The sequence below is a fragment of the Echinops telfairi genome, unplaced genomic scaffold, assembly GCF_000313985.2.
Source record: "Echinops telfairi isolate 266 unplaced genomic scaffold, ASM31398v2 ScPeMD7_443;HRSCAF=831, whole genome shotgun sequence".
Classification (NCBI taxonomy): domain Eukaryota; kingdom Metazoa; phylum Chordata; class Mammalia; order Afrosoricida; family Tenrecidae; genus Echinops; species Echinops telfairi.
This window is the reverse complement of record NW_022104341.1, coordinates 8,573,120-8,585,263: the sequence shown is the minus strand read 5'-3', so window position 1 is coordinate 8,585,263 and position 12,144 is coordinate 8,573,120. Positions and strand designations below refer to the sequence as shown.

At 44.6% G+C, this 12,144-nt stretch overlaps 1 protein-coding gene across 1 annotated transcript in view; it reads right to left on the bottom strand.

The window, feature by feature from the left end:
- The window catches only part of VAV3 (vav guanine nucleotide exchange factor 3), a 417,371-nt gene that overhangs the window by 219,744 nt on the left and 185,483 nt on the right, over positions 1 to 12,144 (bottom strand). Inside the window, exons 6-8 of the mRNA XM_045292020.1 lie at positions 6,908 to 7,016; positions 3,718 to 3,810; positions 2,294 to 2,362 (exon numbers count right to left, since the gene is read on the bottom strand). Coding sequence (XP_045147955.1) covers positions 2,294 to 2,362; positions 3,718 to 3,810; positions 6,908 to 7,016 — 271 coding nt within the window. The remainder of the gene's footprint in view (positions 1 to 2,293; positions 2,363 to 3,717; positions 3,811 to 6,907; positions 7,017 to 12,144) is intronic.

Genomic DNA, 12,144 nt, shown 5'->3' with positions numbered 1-12,144 from the left:
TTCCCTCCATTGCACAGCGTGTGCTATGGGTGGAACAGGCTTGAATCAGGCTCACTGTGAGCATGGGCCAGGACCAGGCAGGCTTCCCTCTATTGTACAGCATGTACTATGGGTGGAACAGGCTTGATGACACCTAACAAAAACCAGCTCATCATACAGTGAGCGGAAGCTACCCACTGACGTCACTGTTCAGCTAATAACAAGCTGGATCAAAAAATAATGAACGTCAGCTATCAGTACTGTGCTCCTTGAAGAAATCGCCTATGCGTGGCTAAGTGGGCAACAATTGCTTTAAACCTAAACTGAGAACGTAAGGGGCCGGGAAACTAGGTTAGGGGGAATGTAGCAAGGAGAATGGAGACTGTGAGGATGTCCGTGCATTGTGAAGAAAAAAACCAGCCAGAGAACATGTTGCATACAGACTGCTGAATGGGAAGCTAAAACGACTGTGTGAACCTTCAGCCAACTCCCTAAGGTGTTATTTCTAAAATAAATGAACGGAGAAGGGCAGGAAAGAAAGAGCAAGGGAGAAGGGAGAAAGTGAGGAAGAATTGAGGCAGGCGGGCATGTGCATAGGAAACAGCAGTTTCAATCTGACTTGAAACATCAAACCCTAAAAGGAGAAATTATATCACCAGTTATTGAAGGGTAATTTGCTCCTTGTACAAAAATATGTACAGCTCATTTTCATGTTATAATCACTTTACACTTTAGATAAAACTACCCAACTGCTTAATGTTTTATTGACAGGACAAAGTAATGATTCATGTCCTTGGGACATGAAAATTTAGATTTGTACTTTGGTCAATTAGTGGTGCCCTGGTGCTAAGCTAACAATAATCATAGTAAATTACTCGAAACCAGACAGTTAATGGCATAAAGAAGGAGCAAATAAATTGTTCTGGACACTTTACTAGAGCAACGCAAGACGGGATTTCAATTTTTTTCCCCTCAATAAGTAATTTTCAGCCAGGCAGCAAATACATGCCCAGCCAAGAAATGAGGGGATCTGGATCGATGTGTTCATCCCGTCTCTCCCGGTGTGGGCCTTGGCACTCACTGACCTCACAGTGCACATTCACCTCCACACAACCAACCTCCCCGCCACGGAGCTGATCCTGACTCCCAGTGACCCGATCGCACAGCGTCTACCGGCCCCTGTGGATTTCTAGGACTGTAACACTTTACAGGAGTTGAAAGCCTTGTCTCTCAGTGGTTTCAAACCATTGGCCTTGCGGTTAGCAGTCCGAGGCATAACCACTACCTTAGTAGGGTCAAAACGAAACTAGAATATGTTGGTCTGGGCATGTTGTTGCAAATCATGAGACAACAATTAAGAATAAAGAATGTCAAACGGGGTACAATGTTTGAAGAACCATGCTTAAGTACTTTAACATCTTATTATGTAAGATCTGTCCTATGCTAAAATGCAATCTGGCACAGTAAGCATTTTCTTCTAGCTATGTTGAAGGTCAAGAATAATGTCTCCGTGTGGCCAAAACCAGAAGAAAAAAAAAAAGACAAGCCACAACTAACCAACTGGTGCTCAGCAGCACGGAACACAGCGCACCATCAGATGTAGGAAGTCTGTCTGTGGTGAGGCTGGCCAGCCTGTGCACGGCCCGAGTGCCGCTGGGAGCGATGGGAGGCTTGCCTACCATTCTCTAAACCTGCAGATCTCCTCAGATGAGGAGAGGGGCTTTCCCATGTGCATTGTTTACGTACATATAGAGGCAATCTCCTCACACTGGGCCATTTAAATAGTCTGTCACATAGTACGGAAACAGTGCATGTCAGAAACTAACCAGTGGGCCGGTTAATTCATTTGGAAGCCCCAGGAAACGCCAAACAAGAGGGACTTAGGAGGGGGGGGGTGATGTAGAGAAGAGCAGCAGGACAAGAAGAGTGTGAGGTTGTCCTGGGGGACGGGGGCGGGGCAGCAGAGCAGGAAAGCATGAGGCAGAGGGAAACTCTCACAAGACACATGTTGGGTACAGCAGGAATCACTGAACTCAAAGCCTACTTGTGTGCTCACCAGTACAGAGTAATACAAACAGCTCACCGTTACAGTCGGCACGCATCTTAACTCACTTTGGGTTAATGACAAATCACTGGTTAATTTCTAGAAAGTAAGGTTCTAAGGACCGGGGAGGCAGGAATAAAAGGTCAAACTGTTAAAAATCTAGAAGGAAAGAGGAACGGTTTAAAACAGGGATCGGCACTGCGATACTAAAATCAGGGCTTTTCCCAAGCCTGCCCCCACCACAATTCCAGCTCGGGTATTTTCACTTACAGGAATGTTGATGAATACCGAGTCGAATTCTGTGGCTGTCAGGAATCGTTTTAGTGGTGCCATGAAATACTACCAAAGGGAAGACAGAAATGTTCAGTAAGCATTACTCTCTCTAGTCTACATGAGTTTTCTCGTCAACCAGCCATCAACTGGTATCAGTGTTACTGACACAAAGAAGCAGAAACAAACTGTTCTTGCCTTAAAATTTTTACAGATGAAAAGACAAAAATCAGTATACATAAAAGGTATAAAATAAGTAGTCCAGGCAGTAAGTGCTTCCATTAGTGAGAAAGAGAAAAACAGTACTGGTTAATTCAAACTCAAAAACCAAACCCACGCTACTCATGGTGACCCTACAGGATAGGGTACAACTGCCCTGTGAGTTTCCGAGACTAACTACGGGAGTAGACAGCTCGTCTTTCTCCCAAGGAGTGGCTGGTGGCTTCCAATCCTGACCTTACTGTTCGCAGTCCAGTGCGTGAACACTGCACCGTCAGGCTCTTCCACGGACATTCCCTTGTTCAAAGAATGTTTCAACTGGACCTGAGTTCATCAATCCATTTACCATGTTCCTCAACCTCAACCTTTAGGTCCCTCGCTTTCCTCTTTACCTGCTTACACTCCGGAAGCACTATTACCCTTTCTCCTTCTATTATGCTTTCCAAGAAAAGTAAAAATGCTGATTAAATCTAGGTTGCTGCAGCGAATAAGCGTGAAGTGATAGTCTTAAATGCAACATCACCATAAATATAATCTGTGGTGTAATCCCACCTAATCTTATGATCCGTTCCTCATTAATCAACCCACCTTCTTTTCTAAACAAATTTTTCCCATATCTTTTTTTCCTCCTCCTCAACTTCCAAGTTTTTCTCTTTGTTTTTATTTACCTAACTTCTAATCAAGAAGCTCTGGTGGTATAGTGGCCGTGTTAGCCTACGAAGCATAAGGTCAGCTGTTCAAAACCACCAGCTGCTCCTTCAGGAGGAGGACTGGGTTCTACTCCCATAAAGAATTAGTCTCGGAAATCCACAGCGCAGTTCTGCCTTGTGCCATAGGGGTGCTGGAAGCCAGCATCGACTCGATGGCAGTGAGTTTAGCTAGTTTAATTTTTAACGTCGACTTATGGTAGTAAAGTACCTAGTGGGGTAGTGGGTTACAAACGGGGCTGCTAATCACAAGGTCAACAGTTGGAAGTTATCAGCCGCTCTCTGTGAGAGAACGATACCGTCTAGAGGTACTTGTTTACAGCTGGAACCCTGTGAGCATATGCACGCTCCACAGGGGCTACTGTTGTGGCACTTATGGAGGTCTCCCGGCCTCAGAACAGTGCCTTCTGAGACAAAGAAACCAATCCGTTCTCGTAGCACGAATAGGGCTGCACACAGTGTGCATACGTGTGTCAACAGTAATGCCTGAGGACTTACTTTCTCGATGGACTCCAGGGTTTCTGTGTATTTTTCTTCTGTCTGTTTGATTTCTGTGAGGCAACAACTTCTTATGTCATTTTCAGGACATTTCTGCAATCAGAATCATCAAATCAATGATTTATGTACTAAGTGTATTATCGACTTGGTAGTAAAAGAAATAAAAATCATTGCTTATTTTCTTAAGTGTTTCATTCTAGTAAAGTACCTAATAAAAAGAACAATTTAATTGCATTTGTAAAGAATCTTTAAAAAAAAATCATTTTATTGGGGGCTCATATAGCTCTTATCACCATCCATCCACTGTGTCAAGCACACTTGTACATATGTTGCCATCATCATTTAAAAAACATTTTCTTTCTCCTTGAGCCCTTGGTATCAGCTCCTCATGTTCCCCCCCCCATCTCCCTCTTGAACCCTTGAAAATTTATAAATTATTATTTTTTCATGTCTTACACTGACTAATGTCTCCGTTCACCCACTTTTCTGTTGTCTATCCCCCTGGGAGTGGGTTATACGTAGATCACTGTGATCAATTCCCCTTTTCTCCCAACACCTTCCCCTTCCCCCGCTGGTATCTCTACTCTCAGTGTTTTTCCTGAGGGGCTTATCTGTCCTGGATTTCCTGTGTTTCCAGCTCTTATCTGTACCTGTGCACATGCTCTGGTCTAGCCATATTTGTAAGATAGAATATGGGTCATGATAGTGGAGTGGGGCGGGGGAGTATTAAATAACCACAGGAAAGTTGCATATTTCATCAGTGCTATACTGCACCCTGACTGGCTCATCTCTGTGAAGAATCTTTGGTTTGTTATTTTTTTAATCATGTTGTACAATGTAAATGAAACGATTTTCATGATTAAAATTAAGCTTCTGAGTTTAAATCACTCACTCACGGCCATCAGGTCAGTTCCGACTCAGCAACCCTATAAGCAGAGTAACACTGTCCCTGTGGATTTCCAAGACTATAACACCATGGGATTAAAAAGCTTCATTTTTCTCCCACATAGTGGCTGGTGGTTTTGAACTGCTGACCTTGCACTTAACAGCCCAATGAACAACCACTAAAGTAAAGCATCTCTTTTATTATCATGTTATTGAACCTGGAAACACTATTCCTGTGGTCATAGGATCCCCTGGAATGAACAGCATACTCAGAAGCACTGGTGGTGCTGTTAACATGAGTATTGGATAAATAACCACAAGGTGGGTGGTTCAAACCTACCAGCAGCTCTGCCGAAGGAAAATAAAACTGTCTACTCCAGAGGAGATCGACAGTCTTGGAAACTCTAAATAGGACTGCTATGAATCAGAATGATTTTCTGGGTTGACAGAGATAATCGCAAAAATAATAAAGATATATTTGCTAGGGATAACCCTTCAGGAATGACTAAAAGATCACCTCTTGGCAGTTAGCTCTTTGTCCTGGAGCGAGTAGGGCCTAATACTAACATCAGAGACTTGGGGGCGAGAGGAAATTGGCATCATCTGCCAGTTTGGCTATTAGTACTTTTGTGACTTTGCACAAGCTTGTTATCTTCTCTGAGACTTGACTTTCTCTTTTGTAAAGTGGAAATCATTACAGTGTCATCATCAGACGTTTTAGAAGATATAAGCATTTTAGGTACTACATGGCACCTTCCCAGGTGCGCAGGCAGGGCCCATTCAATCTACGTGAGGGCTATTGTGTGAACAGTCTGGTACGGGCAGACGAGTGAAGAATGCCATCGGAGAGATACCGAAGAAGACCATCTGCTGGCACCCAAGATCATTGGCAATCATAGGAAGTACAGACGATACCCTATCACCTAATAATTCTATGGGTGGTCTGTCTATTCTGCCCTGGGTCATCTGTCGGGTCATGCAGTGGGCTAAAGGCTCATTCCCCTCTGTCTACTCACTACAAGCCGCGTTAACTTGGTTCTGTCCCAAAGAGCTCCTCCTCCTTAAAGAGAACTCCAGACAATCCGCTGGCCTCCTATGACAGGCAGGGGGTCCCGGACAGTGAGTGAGCTCATAAAGAAACAGAAATCACCACTGAGCTCATGAAGAACAGGCTTTGGCTTCAAAGAATATGTCACGCAACCGATATGTTCTTGGGGGCCAGTTTCAAATTATAGATGAGAACACAATTCAAACTAATTCCTTCTAAATGCTCTAGATATTCCATTGGCATATAAAGCTATTTAGACACATAATTAGTATAACAGGATCTGAAATTAAGTTTATAAAAGTTTATAAAACTGTAGAAAAAGCCAGGGGGACTCATAATGGAACAAAATGGGAAAGTGCCTTACAGCAACACCCAGTGCATACGAAGACATATTCTTGGGCACATATTTCTCCTACATCAAATTCAATCTAAAGGGAACAAAATGACCTGCTTTATAAGAGACTTCCTTTCATAACATCACAATTTCTGATTCCCTGGCCACAGTGTCTTTATTCCCGGAGTGGCATGTCATCTGTCAGGCTGAGCCCTCATTAGTAAAATGAAAGGGTTTGAGAAAGAGATTCCCCGTGGTTCTTTTAAACCGCAGAAATCTGGATTATATGTCTCCAGGTGCAATAGCAAGTATATCAGCTCGTCAGCATTTTTATTTTTATTTTTAAGAGGAATTCTTCCTGCAATACACTCCTCTATGGTATACTAATACCAGGAGCCTTTTCCCAGGAGAGCCGGGCAGCATGACTGAGTGCAAAGGCCCCAGGTTAGGAGTCAGGAGATCCGGGTTCCGGATCCCAGAAATGCTTCTAGAGGCTGTGTGACCCTGGAAAATACAGGCATATCTCCTTTTACAGCACTCTACTTGCTACATTTTGAAGACCTTGCTCTTTTTTTAAATGAATTGGTCTGGGGCAACCCTGCATCGAGCAAGTCCATCAGCATGTGCTCACCTGTCTCTCTGCCACTCTTGGGTAATTCTCACAATATTCCCAACTTTTCCGTGATGCTATTGCCCACTTACTAGACTACAGCCTATTGACTATAACTTCTAAAAAATCATTTTATTGTGGGTGTGAACATAATGGCTATATGCACTGAGAAATCAAAGATAAAGCCAGGTGACTTGCTTTACTGGGACTTTCACTTTCATGGCAGCAGTCTGAGGCAGAGCCCCCCATATCTCTGAGCTATGCCTGTACCACGCTTAGAGGAAGGTAAAAAGAAGGCAAGGGAAAGTCCTACGGGTTGATGTGCTTCCTCCGCTTTCATGAGGTCCTCGTAGACTTCGCCGCCTTCGTCCTCCCCGTACACACAGTCATAGAGGCCTTCCTCATCTTCCGCACGGGTCTCGCTGAAACCAAAGGCACAATGAGAGGCTCGTCTCTGATGCAAAAAAAATCAACAGCCCCACCATAAAACCCGCCGCTGCATTTTAGAAGATAGCACACAGGGAATTAAATGGTCTTAATGAAAAGAGTTGAACACCGGAGATGGCTGCTCTGTTCGGCCTCCTAAGAGAACTGACCGACACCAACACCACTCAGAATGGACACCAGCACTGACGGCAGTGACAGCTGGCACCGACTGGGTAGGTGCGACTCATAAAGCATGAGGATGCACATACAGGTAGAGCATCTAACACTACATATATGATCACTTGTAATCTGCCCGGCGTGGCAGCCATTATTATTTAACCCCTTGTAAAGATGAGGAAATTGAAAGGCCAAAACTTTATTTGACATACAACGGAGCCATGAGTTAAAATCAAGTCTGTCGCATGCTCTGTTTCACTCACTCTTTCACTTACCCGCCATGCTGTAGACTTCAAGGCTTCAGTTTTATCATCTGTAGGACAGGGTATAATATGGAGATGGGGAGTTGGGGAGAACGGAAGGAGTGTTTCCCAAAGTGGATGACACCTGCCCCTAGGAGTTGTTGGAGCAATCCTGGGGGGGCAACAAAAGCAGACACCTACACTATCTCCTGGATTATGGGCTACAGTATGAACATTCTTCATGGCCGGAGGGGTACTGAGTACTTTTGTTGCTGTTGCTGTTCTGAAAAGGGGGAAGGTAGACCAAACGAGTTTGGAATCCTATGATTAAATGTCACAATGGTCTTGGACGAGCACCAGGAAAGTCAAAAGCATCATCAATATATAATCCAGCAGCTTTAAAATCGTGCTCCTTCAAATCCATCATCAAGGGGCCCCTCCCTATCAGCCACACTGTGCTTTAACCAAAATATTTTTAGAACAAATGTTTAAAGGCAGTTGCCAACCTTCCCAGTTTGAAAAGCTCCGGTAGGCACTGGGACTGGCTGCTGCATCATCCAACTGCCCACATAGAAGACTGCAAACCCGCAGTCAAGGGGGAACCAACTGGGCCCCTCATTCCAGGTTCTGCTGTTAATTTTTCAGGTTTTTCCTTTCAGTTCAAGATTACACAGAGCCCTTCTATCAACTATTAATCCCTAACCATTCATATGAAATTTATGTAGCTATGTGGGAAAAAATCTTAATATTTCTCTGAGAAGGAAGTTCAACTCCCTTAACAATACCAGCCGTTAGTATCTCTCCTGGGCCTGTGCAGCTAGAGCTTTACAAACAATGTACACAGAAATGAAACCGCTGCAATTATAAATGACAGTGGTGCATTCTTCAAAGTTGATGCAAACACAAGGTTGTCTGCGGGTGTCACCGAGCATCATTTGGAGTTGTTTCACACACACACACACACACACACACACACACACACACACACGATTGGGTTACAACATACTCAGGTTTACTATTCAATATAAAGCTGCTTTTCTGACTAAAGAGTTTGGTCAACAATGACTGATGTTCACCAAATGGACAGGAAAGAGGTAATCAACAATCTTTGTTCGTTTTCCTGTGTCCTGCCGCTACACAAAGACATGCCAGACAAGCTCGTAGTAAAAGAAGTTTGGACACTTGGGCTGTATGTTTTGTTCAGGCCTTGAAACAGTTTGAAGTGGTGGAGTCATGGTCAATCAAGCAAAATCCGGATAGGCCTGCTTTGGAAACATCTGGGTGAGGCAGAATAATAGTTGAAATGAGAAAATTACCGATCAAAGCTCTGGCATGAGAGGCTCAGAAAAGGCACAGTGAGGCCGGCACAGCAACGTGGAGAGACACACATCCACAGTGAGTTACTATCTGAGACCGGAGCACTATTGTTTCTGATCCTGCAGGCTACGACTTGCTGGCTACGTAACCTACACACTGCCCTGTTTTCTAAGAGGAAGGTTAGGTTGCCAGTATGGCTCTGACATGCAATTGTCCCTGCTCTGGTTATCATTCAAGTTCAGTCACACTGTACAAATTCAGGTCTGTTCCAGTTTTGAGCCCGGAAAGCAGCAGTTCAAGGTCCAGTTTCGACTTTTCACACCCTTCTTCACCCCTTCCCGTTGATCTTTTCTTTCCAGCCGAGGAGCACATAACACTATGAACCCATTCCAGTGAGGTGCTGACCAGGTTTGCTTCAAGGGGCTTTCCTTAGGGGTTGCTATTATATATCACGGAAACTCGTAGCAAGAATGTCCAGTTTAAAGGCGGTATTCACGCATTACCTGTGGCAGCCCACTTGGTCTTAAAGAAAGTTCGTATCTCAGAGCAGCTTGGTTCAGGATCCCAAGGTTTTCTCCTCCCTTAAAACTGAAACCTTCCTGCCATCAAGTCAATGCTGACTCATAGTGACCCTACAGGACAGGATAAACCTGCCCCTGTGGGTTTCTTCTAAGACTGTACCTCTTGATGGGAGTAGAAAGTCTTGTCTTTCTCACCGGGGATCCCAGGAATAAATCCTCAGGGGACCTATCGGTACATCAACTCTGTCTGTAAAAACTTGTGAGCAGAACAGAATGGGTGAAGTGCAATGCTGTGAACAGTATGGCTCTTGGAGCCACGACTTTTGTTGTTCCCACCAAACGATCTTCCTTTTCCTGATGGGCCTGGGTAAGAAGATGTGGGAAGACACTGTGCAGATTCTGTGAGTCGGCTATCATTATTGTTAGCACAGTTCTTTGTAATGGTCACTCTTCTGGAAATAGAATCAGCCTCCGCAGCAGCAGGGAGAGGGGACTCTCACTACCAGCAAGAGAGAAGAGCCAGGAGTAGATCCCGTCCTTTGGACCCCTAGATCCCTTCACATGGAACCTCCTTGGTCCAGGAGACTGCGATGTCACCAGAGGAGTGACACAGTAGCAATGCAACAACAGAACTAGGAGCCAGAGCAGTGGACTTCCCAGACCTCAGAGCAAGTGAAAATGGGTGCTTTGAGGGAAATGCTGGCTTGTGGAGTAGGGTGCCTCTGGGCACTTAATTGGGGGAGCTGTTTTCTGACTCTCAGAGAAAGAACTGGGCATCTTCAGGTCGATGCTTACAATGGAGGGGCATGCCTTATTGCCAGTCCTCAAAGGGCTTTGTAACATTGCCTGAGCAGGACAGAGGCCCAATGAAGGGCTGAGGCCCTGAGAGAGGCCTGCCTGCAGGCACAACAAAGAAGAAACCACACTGCCGGACCAACTCTATCATGGGCACTTTCCCCCTGTTAATTTGCCTGATAAAGCCCCTAATGGTGCACATCATCTGTGAGCTCAGTGTGGCCACTGCAGTGAATTCTAGAACCCAGCCACAGAAGTCAAGAGCTGTGGGAGGGAGAATTGGTGTCTAAATAGGGCTGAAATAAAGGGATGGCAGGTGGAGGCAGGTCTGACCTCTGCCATGTGGCAATCAACCTTGGGAGCCAGAGGAGGTCAAATGCCACCCCCACCCCCACGTCCTTTCCTCAGGAAGGCTACAAAAGTGAGTTGATAGAAATGACAGAAATAATAAATGCTGCTAATACTTGACCATCTTATGATTACTTTATGAAAACTCTATCAAGTTCACGGAAACAATCAGAACCTACTTGGCATCACTGAATTCTTAGAGTTAAAAAAAGTTCTTGTTAAAGGCATACAATGTACAAACCCCTCCAAACCCACTGCCGCCAGATCGAAGCTGACTCGCAGTGGCCATATAAGACGGAGTGGACCTGCCCCATCGGTTTCTGAGAACTTAACCCTTTACAGGAATAGAATGCCCTAACTTTCTCCTGTGGAGCGGCTGTTGGTTTTGAACCACTGGCCTCGTGGTTAGCAGACACATCATGGCTCCTTCAAAGGCCACTACTACGGGGAGAGCTACTGGCCAGCCCTGTGGGTCCAGTCAGTGCTCACATCCTTAATTCAGCTATTGAAGCCTTTTTGCGGAGGTCTCTCTTGGAGGCAATATAGCCTAGACGAAGAACTACCTGGGTTACAACCCAAAGACAGCTGCTAACTGCAAGAAGATGACCTTCAGCAAGCACTTAGCTTTTAAGCTCCTCATTTGTAAATTATAACATAAATAGTAACAGTTTCATAGTATTATGGCATTATATTAGATATTGCATGTAAATGCTTATCATAGAAAAAAGCCTTTAATAAGTGTCTGCTATTAATTGACCAGCTAGCTCAGCCTGAAGCAGACAGGCTTAATGGAGCTCTCATTTGTCCAGAAAAACAATGACTCTTGATTAGAATATAGATTTGTGAGAATATATACAAGAACAAGGAAGAGTCCCACACCTTCTAATGGAGTGGCAGACAATAAATTAAACAAAAAAGTTTGTCTCGGGCAATGGTAAGAGCTACGAAATGCCCAGAGAAGGGAGAAGAGGTGGTAGCAATTTTGGAGAATATGGTGAGACAGTCTCTCTAGAGCAGTGGTTCTCAACCTTCCTGAGGCTGCAACCCTTTCACACAGCTCCTCATGTTGTGGTGACCCCAACCATAACATTACTTCCGTTGCTACTTCATAACTGTAATGCTGCTACTGTTATGAATCAGGCGGCCCCTGTGAAAGGGTCATTCGACCCCCCAAAGGGGTCGTGACCCACAGGTTGAGAACCGCTGCCCTAGAGGGAAGGCTGAACAAAGACTCGGATGCTGCAGTTTGCTGAGCAAAGGTCCTACGGCGAGAACAAGCCCAGGGTGCTGAGTGTGTTAGATGGAGGACGTGGATGAATTTCCGCAGGCTTGGAGTCTCTCTCAGAGCCGAATCTACCTCTTAAAATGCTCTGCAGACATGCCTGATCTATGCTATCTGTTCCTTGAGAGCTGAGGATTATGTTTTATATTTATTTGTAATTTGCATAAGTCACTCAATCAGCAAAAGATAATCAGCTACAAGGACTTAACTTTTGCCTTTCCTGACTATTAAATAATAAAACCCAAAGGGATGCCCTGCTCAGAATAAACAGCATCTAATGAGACATCCCTGAGTAATTCCATCTCATACTGATCTTGTCCTTCCTTGAATTTATAGAAAACATGTACTATCTGGCCTACAACTCCCCTAGTAGATTCTATTACTCATATAATTGCCTCCTAATTGTCTGATTCTGGTTTTATCTACTCCCCAGGTGATTCCT